The following is a 19924-nucleotide window of genomic DNA, read 5'->3' as shown; positions in this document are numbered from 1 at the left end:
AGAAGATGTGGTATGATTGCCAATGAGACAACTGTCCACAAAAGACCAAAATGACACAGACATTAACAACTATAGGTCACCGTACGGCCTTCAACAATGAGCAAAACCCATACCGCATAGTCAGCTATAATAGGCCCCGATAAGACAATGAAAAACAATTCAAACGAGAAAACTAACGGCCTTATTTATGTAAAAAAAAATGAACGAAAAACAAATATGTAACACATAAACAAACGACAACCACTGAATTACAGGCTCCTGACTTGGGACAGGCACATACATAAATAATGTGGCGGGGTTGAACATGTTAGCGGGATCCCAACCCCCCCCCCCCCCCTAACCTGGGACAGTGGTATAACAGTACAACACAAGAACGAACTATAAAAATCAGTTGAAAAAGGCTTAACTCATTAGATGGACAAAAATACAAGTAGACGTGGCCGGGTACTTATACATCCCGACACAAAAAGACGCAATGAACAGATCTGAGAGTACTCGCAGTTATCTGACTGGCCTTTTATAGCGGACTGTTATGTGGTATGAGTTTTACTCATGTTGAAGGCCGTACGGGAACCTATATAGCTTTTTTTTTTTTATTTCTGTTTCATTTGGTCTCTTGTTGCATGAGAGTATCCATTCTGACTTCTAATAACCAGAGGTCTGTTTCACAAAAATAACTTACGACTTAGATTGGTCTTAAGTCATGAACAAATCAGTATACTTACGATCAATCTTAGTCGTAAGTTTTTTTTGTGAAATTGGCCCCTGGTAATGGTATAGTTGTCGATATATTATATATGAACCAGATCTATGTCGTATATCTATGGTATGCTTAATTTCAAGTTCATGATTTCAACATGGTCACCACAACTGAATTATTTAGTGACAGGACATCATCTTTAGATCAGGACATACAATTAAAAAAAATCCTAAAATTTTGAGAAGCCTTTTAGCGTGAATATGAAAAAGCAGGACACACGGTTGGTATCTCGTGGAATGGCATTATGCCGCATGCACTGTCTTTACAAGTCCAACAAAGTTGATACATATTAGACATACATCTGCTTTTTGCGTACAGTTGTATAGGGAGAAATATGGTTGCTATAAATTAATGGTAAAAAAATGTCTAGTTGGCCTTTTTCTGACTGACTTTTAGGTTTGACCGTTAGCGGTTTTTTTTATATCTGAAGTATGAGACAAACTCTACCTTGTAATTATATTGTTGAAACCTATCGTGAAATTAAGATGATTAACTTCAAAACTTTTCATTTATTTAAAAAAAAAATTTAAACAAAATGTTATTCAGTCCTAGAAACTACTTTTATTTTGCATATTTTGTACTACAAAAATCATTGACGGACAGAATGCATTTGTAGCTTTAAGGCAAAACATAGTTACTTCCCGATTGAATTGGGTTTTGAATGATATAGAATCAAATAAATTTAGATAAAATTTGCCCCATATAATTCTTAATTCTTTGAAAGTGTTACAGGTTCTTTAGATTTAGCCTACCAGAATACATAGTAGCATCAATTCTGGACAGGACAGTCTTAAAATGAATCAAACATGCGACTCTTGCAAGTTAACCTTATTATAGGGTACAGTTTTTGACGGATGTGTTTAGTAATTAGTTCATTTGGATTTAATTATGCTATGTCATATAAAATAAAACTGAATAAATCAAAATGCAAGTTACCTTCAACGATTCCTCGTCTTGTTTGACCATAACTCAAATTCAGATGTCAGATTCAAATTTACCGGTGCGCAGCCGTGTTGTATCTATGTTATATATACATTTGACTGACCCATGATGGCAAATGAAGATTCAAATAGTTGCAGAGTATAATGCCATTTAAACGAATATGTGAAACATGTAAATGGCTTATTATTATATGGAACTCGAATGTCATATCTGCATTCAGAATGCTTAGACAAATTAATCCTTTTATCGAATTATTTATCTTATTTCCGCAAAATTCCTTAAATGTTGTCAACCGTAAAATACTTCCGTTACCATCAATTTGATATATTAACATCAGCAAGCAAATAGGACACATATAAAATCTATTTCTTAAGACATAAATATTTTTTCTTATTTGACTGTATTTTCGGTAAAAATAATAATTGCATGTTCACTGAAAATTATTTCGGCATTTGGAGATTGTTTTCATTCTTTCATTTTCATTCATTCGATACTGCTTAGAGACACGTAATAATAACCTTTCGATGTTCACTGGTTGATGTGTTAATCTGGGAACCATGCATGGTTTATCCTCGGGTTTATCTATTAGTTGAAATTGGCTTTCGTTTGTATTGTTTTATATTTTTTCATTTTGGGGACTTTTATAGCGGGCTATGCAGTGGCGGATCCAAAAATTTTCATAAGTGGGGGCCCACTGACTGACCTAAGAAGGGGCCCGCTCCAGTCACGCTTCAGTGATTCCCTATATAAGCAACCAATTTTTTCCCCAAAAAGGGGGAGGGCCCCCCACCCCCTAAATCCGCCTCTGCTATGCGGTATGGGCTTTGCTCGTTGTTGAAGGCCGTACGGTGTCCTTTTTTTTCATCCTCGTCCGTTGATTTCTAATGGATATAGTACTGTTGTCTCATTAGCAATCAAAGCACCTCTCTTTATTTTAATAAAGAAAATTTATTTGTATACATTGGGTCTGAAGTAACAGAAAGATACATAACTATAAATGTACATAAAATTTAATTTTAAAGCAATCAGTTTTCTAGAAAAATTAAAGTAGATTTTGTACAAAAATTAAAATAGATTTTCTACAAAAATTAAAATAGATCAATATTTATGTATGACAATATATGTTTCATCTATGCTCTTCTTATACCATTGCTTATGCGTTTGAATATTGCTTCCCCAAAATTGCACTATCAATGTTTACACTCATATGCTGTTAATGTCTTTTATTCACATGGATTTCTGCTTAACATAATGTATTTTAAGAAAAATGTATCAATGTCTGAGATATGTATGATTTTTCTATTATGTCCCCTTTTTATATTGTGTCGTAGTCTCCCTTTTCTTTGCATCTCCTACCAATAGCATAAGCTACCAGAACGATGAGTATCAGTCCACCAAGTGCAGAACCAACGGCAATGGGAATATCGGAACTTGTTTCAACATCTGAGGAACATTCCGATATACCTACAATCAAAACTTAGATGAAAGAAAATGGATTGATTTATTGTTGCAAGGAGCACAAAACAATCTGTGTCGGACGAGTAGTTGATTCAAAATGATATGACATCGGACTCGTACTTTATAAACTTTAGTTTTACTGTGTGTATTGCTGTGTGTTGGCAAGAGATATATAGGGAGAGGATGGAGATCTCATAAAACATGTTTAACCCCGCCAAATTTTGCGCCTGTCCAAAGTTAGGAGCCTCTGGCCTTTGTTAGTCGTATATGTTTTTTTAATTTTGGGATTGGGTGTGACGTCCAAATTTTATTGAGGCTAGTACACATTTTACCTAGGTGCCAGCTGAAGCCCGCCTAGCTCCGGGTGTGAGATTTTCTCGCTGTGTTGAAAACCTTTTGGTGGTCTTTGGCTGTTTTCGGCTCTTTGGTCGGGTTGTTGTCTATTTGACACATCCCCCATTTCCATTCTCAATTTAGTAATGTGATAGATAAGACATAAAAGGCAAACGTTTTTTTTTACTAATACAAGTATTTTGGTAAGCAAATCGTTCCTGGCGCGTGACCCCAGTTAGTCTACTTTTAATTATTGATGTTGGTGAAACTAGTTTGTGTTGGTGTGTAAAAATCTCTTAAGACATATAAATATACTAGTATAGCGCAAGCGCGAACGCCCCTTGTGAGCGATGAGGTGTTATAATTTCCCAAAAAGTCTTTGGATTTGGACAGTTTAATGAATATTGAGATTGTTTAAACTCGTGATATATTTTTTTTTTATTTTTGGAATATGTAATAAGTTCTAAAGAGAAATTAAGAACATGAGGCAAATAGATATTCAAATGTCTGTGATATTAAATTCAAGTTGACTGGAATACGTCAGTTGAATATCAGTGAAATGAATTTCCATAATGACGCTTATAATTTTTCGAATTGTTTTTCACTCAATTTAGGCACACTAGCTGTAAATTTATTATTTGTATCTTTTTTTTAATGGGAAGGGGAGAGGGGAAAGATTTGGTATTGCGTTGTATTATGTAGCTCTTTGCTCACCGTTATTGAATACGTCGTCTTATAAGCCAAAGTATTTTTTTTGTGCAGGAAATGTTGAACAAAATTAAGAACTTTATAAAAAATAAACATTTGGGGAACATCAACGATATTAATTAACAATTGGTTCCCCATATACGAACTATGACATTACAAATTTGCATAAAATATAAATCCAAGTAAACTTGTTCGAACCTGATTCTGAGAAGTCAGTTATATTCTTCTGGAAGGCTGCATATTGCAAATTAAATGTACTCATAACAGTCCCATCTTTTAATAGAAATGCTGCTTCTTTTGTACATCTGTAACTGCCATCTGTCGAAGCTGTTATTGTATCTGTTGCAAAAGTTGTTTTGATGTTTTGTCTTAGAACTAAAGAAAAATACAAAAGGTAGTTTTGTATGGACTTCTAGATACTTTTATTTCAACTAGTCCATAATAACTGTGTACCCATTAAAAGATTAAGACATCGTTACAAAGGGAAATTGAAACACAGCTAGGGAGATTAAGACATCGTTACATAGGCAGATTGAGACATCGTTACAAAGGGAGATTGAGACACATAGCTAGGGAGATTAAGACATCGTTACAAAGGGAGATTGAGACACATAGCTAGGGAGATTAAGACATCGTTACATAGGGAGATTGAGACATCGTTACATAGGGAGATTGAGACATCGTTACAAAGGGAGATTGAGACACATAGCTAGGGAGATTAAGACATCGTTACAAAGGGAGATTGAGACACATAGCTAGGGAGATTAAGACATCGTTACATAGGGAGATTGAGACATCGTTACATAGGGAGACTGAGACATCGTTACAAAGGGAGATTGAGACACATAGCTAGGGAAATTAAGACATCGTTACATAGGGAGATTGAGACATCGTTACAAAGGGAGATTGAGACACATAGCTAGGGAGATTAAGACATCGTTACATAGGGAGATTGAGACATCGTTACAAAGGGAGATTGAGACATATAGCTAGGGAGATTAAGACATCGTTACATAGGGAGATTGAGACATCGTTACAAAGGGAGATTTAGACATTTAAAGTTTAAAGAAATCAATTATTGTTCTTTTTGTGACGTGACAATTTTTTGATTTTCCTCGTTATTCGATGTTTTTTGGACCTAAACATACTGCACTGAAACCGATACATTTTTTAGTCTGCATTATATTAAAAAAAAAATACATTTTTTAGTCTGCATTATCTTAAAAAACAATATCAACTCCTCGGGGATGTATTCATATATTTTACTTACTAATCTTTTTATATCTATTATAAGACTTACTTGGATTACCGATATCCGGGAAAAGTTCTTTGCTCAAATTGGCTGTTAAATCTATATCAGACAAATAGAACTTTATTCGTCCTTGGTCATCGAATCGAGAAAATGTAAGTCTGAGATCCCAGTTATCATAGAATTGTATTTGAAGACTTTGTGTATTGTTGGGTTGATTGCAACCTCCATCAAAGTTTACTCTCTCTGGAACTCCAATTACCCTTGATGCTTTCTGAAACCAGAACAGGCAATATTATTTTAATGTAAGCATCTTCAAAATACGATATTACAGAATAAGACGTGCAAATTATACCTATAGTTTGACATGTCATTTGGTCTCTGATGCAGAGTTGTCTCATTGGCAATTATACCATATCTTTTATTTTTATACATATATACAAAAGAAAATTTTGGAGTTTGACAAAAATTTGACTTCGAGTATGGAGTTTGTTAAAAACACATGTGTACATTGTAAGCCATGAATATATATTGTTACCTTACATAAATATATGTGGTATGTGCCTATGAGATAACTATACAACCGAATTTAAATGACAGCGATTAAAGCAACATTACTAAGTCTATGTACTTTTTGTTCAGTTGTATTGTAATTAATTTCGAACTGTATTCCACACTGTATGAGTACACAAGTGCCGTTCTCTCCGTGTGCAAAGTAAGATTGTATAGGTGGATCGTCCGGTCTTGGTGTGATAGGATTACTGCTAGTCCCTTCAGGGGTAGTTTCTGTTGGCGTTGAAATGAAGCTTGTTGTTGCAGGAACCGTCGTTTCGTCCGTTGTGTCCATCTTTGTAGTACTTCCGGTATTGGTGACATCTGGTTGTGTTGTTTCAATTGTTTCAGTACTTGTTGGTGCAACAGTTGTTTCGTCCGCAGCACATTCTTCAGCTTGAAAAGTGAAAAAGCAGAAATTTTAATGATAAGCAAGGTTTCTTAAAGTGATTCTGGATTTTAATTTTTAATTTGTCGCTACAGATTCTTGACTTCATATTCCTTTATATCCATGCACAATTAAGGACTTACCGACTAAATCAAAATAACCAGTTCAGCTATAATATTGTCTCTTGTCGACTAGCTTAAGTCAACGAAGCTGACAACATTCATAAACCATTATGCCACTCATCTTCGATAGCACCTTTGGCTAGCAAAGACGTATGCCACTATAATTGATAAACTGTAAATTATATATGTATGTACATATAAAAGAGAATGTTATGATAGCTATGAGACAACTATAAGGCCTAAAGGGGTGTGAAAAACTACAGGTTACCGTTCGGCATCAACAAAGAGCAAGTTTCCTTGGGTCATTTTAGTTGATTTTACACAATAATCAGTCCATTTGAATATTAAAGCAAACATTGGTGATTTTGAATCTGTTCAAAGTTTTGATTTTTCTACCCTGTATACCACATTGCCTCAGATTCTCATTAAGAAAAAATTCACCCACCTAATTAAATGGGCATTTAAAAAGTCAGAATGTGAATATATATGTTCAAACTCTTTTAGGTCATTTTTTAGTAGCAATAAACAAAAAAACTATGTCAATTGGACATGCTTTGATACTATATATGCCCTTGAATTTTTACTAGATAACATTTTTGTTCGCTTTGGAGATTTCGTATATCGTCAGGTTATTGGAATTCCAATGGGGACTAACTGTGCACCACTTATTGCGGACCTGTTTTTGTATTGCTATGAGTTACATTTTATGACAAAAATCAGCAAAGACCCATCAAAAAACAACATCTTATAAACAAATTTAATAATACTTTTAGATATTTGGATGACATTTTGGCTCTCAATAATGACGACTTCAGTATGTATACTAAAGAAATTTATCCTGTTGAACTTACTTTAAATAAAGCTAATACTAACAATGACCACTGCCCTTTCCTCGATCTTGATATCTATATCACTAACGGAAAGCTTAATACTAAAATTTATGATAAAAGAGATGATTTTTCATTTCCTATCGTAAATTATCCATTTTTAAATGGTGACGTTCCATTGTCACCATCTTACGGTGTTTATATATCTCAACTTGTACGATTCGCTCGTGTATGTAACAATGTTTTAGATTTTAACGTGAGAAATTTATGTATTACTGAAAAATTAGTACACCAGGGATTTCGATATCACAAACTAGTCAAAACATTTACTAAATTTTATCATCGGTATAAGGACATCATTCGTAAATATAGCTCAACATGCAGACTTTTTATACGTTCAGGTATTTCACATCCAATTTTTTATGGAAATATTCTTTATAAAGCACAAAAATGTCAGTATTCACCTCAGAAACTAACAAAACCTTTAAATAGACTTATCAAGAAGGGATATAGTTACGATACTGTTGTCAGGTCACTAGAGATTGCTTATTTTGGCGTTAATATTGATTCACTTATAGGGTCTTTGCATCGGAACTAAACACTTTTATTAAAAAACCAGTTGTTGGCATGACACGGGTTATGTTCTTCTCATATATGTTATGATGGTATGATACTAAACCCCTAACGGGAAGGATTGTGCCTGATATTCATATGATGAAATTATAATCTTTCAATCAGTTTAATTGAAGTCTGGAGCTGGCATGTCAGTTAACTGCTAGTAGTCTGTTGTTATTTATGTATTATTGTCATTTTGTTTATTTTCTTTGGTTACATCTCGGACTTCTCTTGAATTGAATTTTAAATGTGCGTATTGTTATGCATTTACTTTTCTACATTGGCTAGAGGAATAGGGGGAGGGTTGAGATTTCATAAACATGTTTAACCCCGCCGCATTTTTGCGCCTGTCCCAAGTCAGGAGCCTCTGGCCTTTGTTAGTCTTGCATTTTTTTAATTTTAGTTTCTTGTGTACAATTCGGAAATTAGTATGGCGTTCATTATCACTGAACTAGTATATATTTGTTTAGGGGCCAGCTGAAGGACGCCTCCGGGTGCGGGAATGTCTCGCTACATTGAAGACCTGTTAGTGACCTTCTGCTGTTGTTTTTTCTATGGTCGGGTTGTTGTCTCTTTGACACATTCCCCATTTCCATTCTCAATTTTATGTTTTATCAAATGAAAAGGAATTTAGAAGGATCTTCGTTAAGATAGCCATGGCAAGGTACTCAAACAACTCAGGAACATATTTGATATGAAAGAGGCACAACTGGCGTCTAGGCTGGAATATCAAGGCTACAGTCATAATAGAAAGTTGACAGTCTGGCTGATTGTTCCATTACAGTTTCATTGCAGTTCCAAAAAAATACATCCTGAATCATTATCTTTTTAATTACAGAAGTATGGTTACAGCAAATATATTTACAGTCGGATTTTTTTGAAGTACAAGATGTTCTGACGACATGACGAAGGAACCGTCGACAAGCAGAATTCTAAAGTTTAAAGAGAAGAAGAATTACGACGAAACTGTCCCAATACTAGTAGATGGAAGTCTGTCTAGATTGCTTCTGATTAACAAATGTACCGAACAACCAGCAAAGACAGCTGTCTTCATAAGAATTTGGAATTTAAATCTCAAAAAAAGGATAAAAATGTTTTGATGATATATTCTTCAGGATGTTATTCTATTTTAAAAAGACTTTTTGGACAGAATTTAAAAATAGTGTTTACTTTGATGGTCGATACATCATGTTAAATTTACTTCAACCAGAAACACTATTTATGAAAAACTGTGTTTTATATTCGTAGAATGCCCTTTGATAGCAGTTACTTCTGACAGATATCGGTTAACCAAAACAATCATTTACCTTCTGATAGTGTACCGTTAACTATGTTAAAAGCTTGAATTACAACATTACTGATGGTCATCTTAAACTCGTACTCGAACATTGATGAATGCTTTTTATTGAATGAAATAGTTTGTTGTTCATCACATTTATAGGAAGATGTATCCTTTGACAGACGCGTGTTTCCAATATCTGCTAAAACTTGGTTACCTGTAGTAAAATAATACTTCAATAAATGTTCTTGTACTGCAGAAATAAATTACACAAAACTACAAAAGCCGATTTTTCTGGAATTACCTTAACAAATCTGAAACACTTGAGAACAAAAGTTTTGAAAGCACCTGTTTTTAAATCGTCTATGTTGTACTGTTACACAACTGTTTTAGTTAGGGAAGGGTTTGGGCGCCCGCTAACATGTTTAACCCCGCCACATTCTGTATGTATGTGCTTGTCCAAAATCAGGAGCCTGTAATCAGTGGTTGTCGTTTGTTGTTATGTTAGTTTTCTCGTTTGTATTGTTTAACAATTTGTAATTTCGGAACCTTTTATAACAGACCATGTGGTATGGGCTTTAATCATTGTTGAAATCCGTACGGTAACTTTAGTTGTAAATTTCTGTGTCATCTGGTCTCTTGAGAAGAGTTGTCTCATTGACAATCATACCGCATCTTCTTTCTTTATAATCAATTGTATTGGTAAATTTTCAAACTTTATAGAAGTGTCGCTTAGTTTTTAGTTGTCTATGTTTTGTTTTGTGGACTTGTTTATCTTTTTGTTGTCTTTCATATGTTCCCATGGCGTTGTAAAAGATATGTCAGTTCTGAATGTCCCTCTCTTTTTATCTCACCTGGCCTAAAAGGCCAGTGAGCTTTTCTCATCACTTGGCGTCCGTCGTCGTCGTCGTCGTCGTCTGTCGTCGTCGTCTGTCGTCGTTAACAATTTTTCAAACATCTTCTCCTCTGAAACTACTGAATGGATTTGAATGAAACTTAAGATGATTGTTCCTTAGTATATCCTGCACAAAATGTGCGCTTCGATTTTTGATCCGTCAAAAAACATGGCCGCCGTTACTTAAAATAGAACATAGGGGTCAAATGCAGTTTTTGGCTTATATCTCAAAAACGAAAGCATTTAGAGCAAATCTGACATGGGGTAAAAATGTTCATTAGGTCAAGATCTATCAGCCCTGAAATTTTCAGATGAATCAAACAAACCATTGTTGGGTTGCTGCCACTTAATTGGTAATTTTAAGGAAATTTTGCAGTTTTTGGTCATTATCTTGAATATTATTATAGATAAAGATAAACTGTAAACAGCAAAAAAGATCAGCAAAGTAAGATCTACAAATAAGTTAATATGACCAAAATTGTCAATTGACCCCTTAAGGGGTTATTGTCCTTTAATGACAATTTTTCACAATTTGTTCATCATATTTGCTAACTTTAAAAAATCTTCTCCTCTGAAACTACTGAATGGATTTGGTTAAAACTTAGCATGATTGTTCCTTAGATTATCCTGCACAAAGTGTGTGCTTTGATTTTTGATCCGTCAAAAAACATGGCCGCCGTTACTTAAAATAGAACATAGGGGTCAAATGCAGTTTTTGGCTTATATCTCAAAAACAAAAGCATTTAGAGCAAATCTGACATGGAGTAAAAATGTTCATTAGGTCAAGATCTATCAGCCCTGAAATTTTCAGATGAATCAAACAAACCATTGTTGGGTTGCTGCCACTTAATTGGTAATTTTAAGGAAATTTTGCAGTTTTTGGTCATTATCTTGAATATTATTATAGATAAAGATAAACTGTAAACAGCAAAAAAGATCAGCAAAGTAAGATCTACAAATAAGTTAATTTGACCAAAATTGTCAATTGACCCCTTAAGGGGTTATTTTCCTTTAATGACAATTTTTCACAATTTGTTCATCATATTTGCTAACTTTAAAAAATCTTCTCCTCTGAAACTACTGAATGGATTTGGTTAAAACTTAGCATGGTTGTTCCTTAGATTATCCTGCACAAAGTGTGTGCTTTGATTTTTGATCCGTCAAAAAACATGGCCGCCGTTACTTAAAATAGAACATAGGGGTCAATTGCAGTTTTTGGCTTATATCTCAAAAACGAAAGCATTAAGAGCAAATCTGACATGGAGTAAAAATGTTCATTAGGTCAATATCTATCAGCCCTGAAATTTTCAGATGAATCAAACATCCAATTGTTGGGTTGCTGCCACTTAATTGGTAATTTTAAGGAAATTTTGCAGTTTTTGTCATTATCTTGAATATTGTTATAGATAAAGATAAACTGTAAACAGCAAATATGATCAGCAAAGTAAGATCTACAAATAAGTCAATTTGACCAAAATTGTCAATTGACCTCTTTAGGAGTTATTGCCCTTTAAAGACTTTTTTCACAATTTGTTCACCATGTTGACTTACTTTAAAAAATCTTCTCTTATGAAACTGCTGTATCAATTTCAGCCAAACTTAGGCTAAATGAGTTTCAGAGTTTCAAAGTATCTAGTATAAATTTTATATTTCATTTCCTTGTATGTCAAGAAACATAGCTCCTATGGCTAAAATAGAACATAGGAGAAAATGATTTTTTTTTTTGCTTTTGAAGAAAATAGGACGATTCAAAGAACATTTAAATAAATTGAAAAGCCAAAATAATCATTGATGAGAGATTAAACCAAAAAAATTCAGGTGAGCGATTCAGGCTCTTGAGAGCCTCTTGTTTTAAAACTTCATGGAATTATGAGCTTTACTCTTTTTATCCAAATGTATTCTTTTCTACAAAAATCTTTCTTTATAAAAGTTTGAAAAACTGTTTACCTTCATCCGTATTATTAAATATAGCATCGGGATCAAAAGTTACTGTAATGTCCATAAACACAACAGACTGTTCGTCTTTGTTAAATAATAATGTAATCCTCGCTGGTAAAGGAGCTGTTGTTTGTAAAATAATATTTGACGTAGAGCCGCTGGCACCTGCACAAAATCCTCTGTCTACTTTGGCACTCTTCAAAGATGATGTTACTTCTAACTGTAAATTGCAAAATTATTTATAAACGATTCAAGGTTTTTACTCTACATTTTTTCTATGATTTAGACTACTTTATTCTGGTTGAAATATAATAAAATTGAGAACGGAAATGAAGAATGTGTCAGACAACAACCCGACCATATAACAGACAACAGCAGAAGGTCTCCACCATATGTCTTCAATGCAGCGAGAAACTCCCACACCCGTAGGTGTCCTTCAGTTGGCCCCTTAAAAATATGTATACTAGTACAGTGATAATGGACGTCATACTAAACTCCGAATTATACAGAAGAAACTAAAATTAAAAATCATTCAAGACGAACAAATGCCAGAGGCTCCTGACTTGGGACAGGCTCAACATTGCGGCGGGGTTAAACATGTTTATGAGAATGTTTCATATCGGCTCTTTGCACCAAATGAAAAGTAACGTTAATTTGTCTCAGGTACACCTAGCTGCGGAACCGTAACTCTTATGGTCCTCTTTTGTTTATTTTTTTATTTTGCGGACCATAGACCGCAAAAGTAAAAAAAATACAACAAAGGAACTATGAGCTACGGCCCCGCAGCTACGATACACCAGCCCCGTGCTATCTCCTCCGACAGTATAAACATTTTCCTGGTAGACAATCATTAATGGTTATACAAAAAAAAAAAAAAAAAAGATTAGCGATATATGTATAATTCAGATTTTATTTTTTTTAATGGTAAACTTATTTTATTTTCTGTCAAAATTACGGTATTGTCATTGGTCCAGGTTATCATGATTTCCTGTAAGATTTGGCTTTTACTCTTCCTGGAAAATTTCTCGACAGTGTTTAGGTCTTAATAGTTGTTGTCAGTCATGTTTGTTTGTTTTTTCATGTTGGGTCCTTTTATAGCGGACTATACGTTATGCATACCATAGTCAAAATGAAGCAGACGTAGGCAACTATAGGTCACCGTACGGTCATCAACAATAGTCAAAACTCGAACTTGTCTCATTGGCAAGCATACATAATTTGCTTTCTATATGAAGTTATTTTAGCACATATATCTTGGTGTCTTATTTATGCTTTGTGATACGGATTCATTTTTTAATATTACATCGGAAACCACTCTATGACTAAATCAACTTCAGAAGTAGTTTTCGGCTCTTTGAACTTTCCAGAAGTCCTGCGTTTGATTACCTAGTTAATGAGCTTCGGTCCTTGCTTGGGTTTGATTTATACTTTTGGCGTTTTATCGCCACTTTTGGGCTATAACGTGGCGGCCAGTTTTTATTGGTGGAGGAAGCCGGAGTGCCCGGTGAAAACCACCGACCTTCGATAGAAAAACTGACAATCATAGGCAATTAGAATCGAGTGCACTAGCACGAGCGGGGTTCAAACTCACAACATCAGTGTTGACTGGCTTGTGAGTAACTTCTTAGACCACTCGGACACCGAGGCCATCCTTGCTTGGAAAAAGTAAAATCACAAAAATACTGAACTCAGAGGAAAATCAATTCGGAAAGTCCATATATAATCACATGGCAAAATCAAATAACAAAACGCATAAAAAACGAATGGACAAGAATTGTCATATTCCTGACTTGGTACAGGCATTTTCAAATGTAGAAAATGCATGGTGGATGTTGTCGATGTAATGTGTTATGCTAATAACTGGGATATCCTCATGTTTAAAATATTTGATTTTCTGATAGAATGAAACAGGATTGTGTGATATTTATAAAAGATCTTGGCAAGAGATTTCAAAACAACTTGGGTTTTTTTAAATTATATTGCAATATTAAATCCAGTTACGCGTTTTCATACATATATATAAAAAAAAATATCATGAAAGCAGATTGTGTTTACCGGCTCAGATCCAAGTTGAGTCAGTTGAGTTGTAGCGTCCATATTTACTATTATGCATGGTGCTGATTCTGGGTACTGGAATCCTTTGCAACCTTTTAAATAATCAATGCACATCATTTATATGACAATTTTCACGTAATTTCAAATGTCCCTAGGTTGAAAAGTGCGTCATAAACCAGAATTATTTCAATTGTGTGCCTAACCAGAATATACCACTATTTATATTTCCAAAAGTGGGTAGTTTTTGTCGTGCCTTCGACTTTTGTCGCAGAAAGCTCGACAAAATGATAGTGATCCGGCGGCGGTACTTGAAAAAAGTGAAGAATTGTTGTATTGTTAATTTCTTTCTTGTCATGAGTAATAGGATAACTATATTTAGAATGTGCGTACTTTGCAAGGTCCTCATGCCCGCCAGACAGTTTTCATTTGACCTCGACCTCATTTCATGGATCAGTGAACATGGTTAAGTTTCGTTGTCAAGTCCATATATCAGATACTATAAGCAATATGTCTACTATATTTGGTATATGGAATGATTTTAAGGTGTATATGCCCAACTGGTATGTGTCATCTGACCTTGACTTCATGATATTTATCATGGTTCTGTTGTCAAAGTTATTGAGTTTTGGTCTCTTTTTCTAATACTATAAGCAATATGTCAACTATATTTGGTGTATGGAAATATTTTATGATGTACATGTCAGTCTGGCAGTTTTTATTTGACCTTGACCTCATTTTCACAGTTCATTTCTCAGTGACAAGATTTAGTGTATCGGTCTGTTTTTCTTAATCTATATGCAACAGATAAATATATATGTGTTGTATGGAAGGATTGTAAAGTGTATATTTCTGTCTGGAAGCCACGGTATCATATGACCTTGACACCATTTTCATGGTTCATTGGTCAATGTTTTAAAGTTTTCATGGTTAAGTTTGTTTCTTGGACACCATAAGTAATAAGTCAACTATATGTAATGCATAGATTGATTCATTGTAAGGTGTACATATAAAAAAGAAGATGTGGTATGATTGCCAATGAGACAACTATCCACAAAAGACCAAAATAGCACATACATTAACAACTATAGGTCACCGGCTGGCATGGTTCATCTGACCTTGGCCTCATTTTCATGGTTTATTTGTTAATGTTTAGTTTTCTTGGTTAAGTTTGTTTCTTGGAAACTATCACCAATAGTTCAACTATGTTTGGTTTATTAAATGATTGAAAGATGTACATTCTCGTTTAGGTTTACGTGACCTCACATTTTTTGGGATCATGTCAAGTTTATGTGTTACTTGTAGTAAAGCTTTATATTTAGGACTATCAACATAAAATTCAATGGTTAGTAAAGAAGGCGAGACATTTCAGCGTGTGCACGCTTGTCTTTCATATGATATGGTCTGATAATGTATTCCTCAAAATACCTACGCGGATACGCAATAAAAGGCAAAGAAGCTGATCTTATATGGAATTCTTTATCTAAACGGTTCACACAACTCTTAAATGCCATCAACTATCTCTCTCATTTTTTTTTGTCGCCGATCTATCATTTACCTCATATGTTGTTTAAAGTAGCTGATGATTGATGTATTTCGAAATAAGCCATGTTTACGAGTTTTTGCCCTTATTTCAAATGTTGCATAGGATTTAGAAGATTAACTATTTTTAAGTTATTCTTTACGAATGTTCTTCATATCTGTTTTAACGTTTTGCTATGAAAAGATGATATAAGTGTTTGAAATATACTATTTTATAAGAGTTTTCCCACTCTGTTATTTTGACTACCAAAAGTATAACTGACTTGGCGTGCAGTTATGATAAATGATTTTATTAATAATTATATTGATAAGTAACTGAAATATGATATCGCTTTTTCATTTGCCAATGAAAACATTTTTCCAAATTTTTTTTTGAAACAAGATTAGTATCGATTTGGTCAATTTGACGATACAAATAGACTCGCGTCGGTCAGTAATACTTTCACTTATTTTTTTTTTCTAAACCCTGGTTCAACTTACCTGAAATAACCATAAGTATTCCTGTTAGGAGTACATCTGATATCCCGAAGCAGTTCATTATGCAGTCTGCAGCACTGAATAAGAAAGACATAAATTAGTGTACTTTATATTTACTGGAAACGACAATACTTTAAATTGTTTTCGACAAACGTTAAGGGACGACATCAAACGTTTAATGAAGGATAAACAACTTAATTCACATAGTTTTTTCACTGACCCCCACACCCCCTCTTAACTTAATTTGGGAAAAATTGATTGACCAATAGGGATAAATGTAAAATCGATTTTAGATTAACAAAACTTGCAGCAATGTTGACCCCCCCCCCCCCTCCCCCCACCCCACCCCCAAACTATTTGATTTAAGTTTTTTTTCATCCTACATCGATCTTTTGGTGATTAGATGAGATTTAAAAAAGGAATCATTTTAATACTTTATATTTTACAGTTGCATTAAAACATTTCATTCACTTGGATTTTCGTTAGCTTGCGAATCCAACACACCATCTGGATGTCATTTTTTCTGTTGGTTTACTGTCTCATTGACGTATATTCCACATCATCTCTTTTTATTCATATGCCAAGTCATATTCTGATGGCTTGAATGCCTGTTAAATTTTGTGCATGGAACTTGTGATATAGGGACTATAACTAATCTTGCATGCTGTATGATTAACAGACAGCTTTTTAACTGCAAAAAAAATTGAAACATTGTTTTGTGTTGACCGTTCAATTTTTGCTTGAAGATCTTTATGGTGTTAACTTTATAAATACATTTTTTTGGTTTGATTTTTAAGATAGTTCAAATGTTAGGTTTACAGTATGTCATTTTTATATCTGGTTTAATGCTGACTTTTGCATCAAAATATCAATCACGCCTTAGTCATCTTCCTGCGACTTTTAATACCTTTGTTTATAAAAGTACTTTAAAATGAAGTACCACGCTACAGTGTCTCTGTTGTGTCTTAGTTCTCTTATATTTGATAGGTTTCCCTCAGTTTTAGTTTGTAACCCGGGTTTGTTTTTTCTCTATAACAAATATTATGATCCTGTCTCCTTTAATGATATTTTCAGTTACTTTCGAAGTTTTACATTGTTGTAAACCTCTTCCGAATCGGAGAGTTTGTGATGAAATACTTACCCTGTTAAATTGGTATGCTGTTGCCTATGGTTATTTACAAGTAGTATATTGGGTTCCGCTTCTTTTGTCAGTTATGTTCAATGGCGAATTCTAACCCCTTTGCACCGTAGTGGAAGTGCTTATAGTAAAACTAACCCAAGTGCCTAGACAACTTCCAAATTCAATTCAGGCTAATATAGTTTGATTGCTTGAAAACGTATTACAACTAACTTACATATCTATTTTTAAATCGTTGACTTATATATGTAAGAATATATTAAAGAAGATGTAGAACGTTAAAGCGCGCTGTTCCTACAACCCCTAGGATTTAAAACATATATATATATATACAATCTTTGAATAGGGTAAACGTCATTGAGACAGCAAACAAACGACATATATCAACCCAAAGACACATGTAGGGCAGCATGCAGTTTTCAATAATAGCTATAGTGTATATATATATATAAATTGTCAAGCTCGTAATCTTCGTAAGTTTAAAATACATTTTTACAAAATACAATTTGTGAATAGATGAACAAAAATTAAAAATGTATACCAAAGATCTCAAAATAATAAAAAGGAAAGCACGTGTAAGGTACCTGACATGGGACAGACAAAAAATGATTTCACCAGCATGTTGTCAAAATAGATCCAAGCGATATTAGCTGTAAGCTAAATGTTTCTTGTTTTATGTTTCCGAATAAGCCACGAACTAATGACTTGAAGTTGCTAAAAAAATGGTCGAAAATATTTCGTATACGTGCATGGTATTGGCATTTTAAAGATATCAGTTTTGGGAAACAGGAAGTAGAATATAGAAGGAACTAGAAACATGTAATTCAGACAAACTTGAATAGATGAAGTTTTGTACATATATAAAAAAAAGTCATGAATACTAGTTGCTGATCAAATGAAATGGCAACAGAACTGTGTTTCGTGCGGACAAATGTAAATATGTATACTCCCCACTCTGTTCGGAGGAGTATATTAATTGCCCTTTTTAAAGTACCAGTGTTTGTCATCTACATATACCATAAAGCAGGCCTTCGACTAATCTTAAGATGTCTAAGCATTCCACTATAGTAGTATTGTTTTAGGAATAGTGGTCTACTGAAAATTGTGATGTCTTCTTGCTCTCCGATAACACATGACTGCGTTTTGATTCAATTTATCAATGATGTTGGAAAAGAGGTTCGAAAGTTTCACGAACGACGGGTCATAAAGCTTACAATGGTTTGAAAGGTGATCTACAACAATACAGAGGCTATCAATGATAAACTTAAATAGCTTGGATAGACTAGGCTTAAGCATTGTTTACTCTGTTCCACTGTAAATTAGATGTTTGGTAAGCTTTTTTCTGTATTGATAGTTGTATGGAGTTTTTGCTAACTAACATGTGTAGTGTTTTCGTGTCTTACTGGTTGTGTAATGAAGTTTCTTTTGTAATAATACTTAATATATGTATAATTTACCCTTTTAGGTTGTGTATCACATGCGTTCGTTTGTTTATAAGTAGTATTTCCGGTTGTCTCGACTTTGATCAACTATAAAACTGATAAAATTTATATATCTTTAAAAATCGTATCATTTGACTTCATTCAGTGTTGAAATTTATAGTACACGTATAACCAATTCATGATGTAACAACGGAATCTATTCTTAGCTTTATATGGGCTGGTCAAGAGTTACGATCCGTTCTGCTCCTCTTCAACCTCTCGGAGTCCTTAATTTTAGAGTCATAACTTATATTCTTAAAAATTAATGTGTTCACCACGACAAGCCTACACGCAACCAGGCTATACAGAAGACACTCTTTGCAGTCCTTAATTTTAGAGTCATAACTTATTCTTAAAAATTGATGTGTTCACCACGACAAGCCCACATACAACCAGGCTATACAGAAGACACTCTTTGCAGTCCTTAATTTTAGAGTCATAACTAATTCTAAGAAATTTTTGTGTCCACCACAACAAGCCCACGTGCAACCAGGCTATACAGACGACACTCTTTGCAGTCATCATTGCAATCTGAATTGTCCATAAAAGTTTAGTGTGTGAATCATTGCATGATGTTTTGTAATTGTATATAATCATGTCTGTCGTGGATTGTTATTATATCCCCACTACAAAGGAAGAGATAGATTGGTTTACTTTTACTCCGTCAGTCTGTTCACTTCTATCGCATTTTAACGGCAATTATAAAGCATAGCTTCTTGATATTTGACAAGAGGCTTCATCGTGTATGCCATGAGGAAGACACGTTCCTTCGATGGTCAATTTTTATTAGTCGCAAACATCATGCACAGTTACAAAATATTGTCAATTTTAGACAACAACATTGAACAAGAATATATTTAATGACAATGGCTCTCGGTACCTCTTGTATTGAATTTACTTTGCTCGGGATCTTTACACATTTTCATTTTTTATGTAAACATATCTGTATGTAAAAGAAAGGGGGAAATGTTTCCAAGGCTTTTTTTTTACCTTCATTTGTCATATTTAAAAATATAAATATCGTGTCAAATCTGTATTGTGGAGTGTTGCAGGATTGGTTGTTTTTTTTAAATTATTTTACGAGAAGGTTGAAGGAGTTTTCTGTAGTGTTAATATTTATTTGATGTATCTTACTCCATTGGCAGTTTCAATATTTCCCATATTCTTT

The 19924-nt window shown here is 34.0% G+C and overlaps 1 protein-coding gene across 1 annotated transcript; it reads right to left on the bottom strand.

Annotated features, from left to right (window-relative positions):
* Positions 1 to 2694: 2694 nt before the first annotated feature.
* Positions 2695 to 18790, bottom strand: LOC139516770 (lysosome-associated membrane glycoprotein 1-like). Its single transcript, XM_071307059.1, has 9 exons — positions 18733 to 18790; positions 16141 to 16214; positions 14122 to 14213; positions 12076 to 12286; positions 9262 to 9450; positions 6082 to 6398; positions 5502 to 5724; positions 4400 to 4576; positions 2695 to 3166 (listed from the first exon to the last, which is right to left on the bottom strand). Exons 2-9 carry the CDS (start codon positions 16196 to 16198, stop codon positions 3018 to 3020), a joined length of 1416 nt encoding a protein of 471 aa, XP_071163160.1. The 5' UTR covers positions 16199 to 16214; positions 18733 to 18790; the 3' UTR covers positions 2695 to 3017.
* Positions 18791 to 19924: the final 1134 nt, after the last annotated feature.

The sequence above is a fragment of the Mytilus edulis genome, chromosome 3 (assembly GCF_963676685.1).
Source record: "Mytilus edulis chromosome 3, xbMytEdul2.2, whole genome shotgun sequence".
NCBI lineage: Eukaryota > Metazoa > Mollusca > Bivalvia > Mytilida > Mytilidae > Mytilus > Mytilus edulis.
Note: the sequence above shows the minus strand (reverse complement) of the source record. Positions and strands in the feature narration are given on the sequence as shown.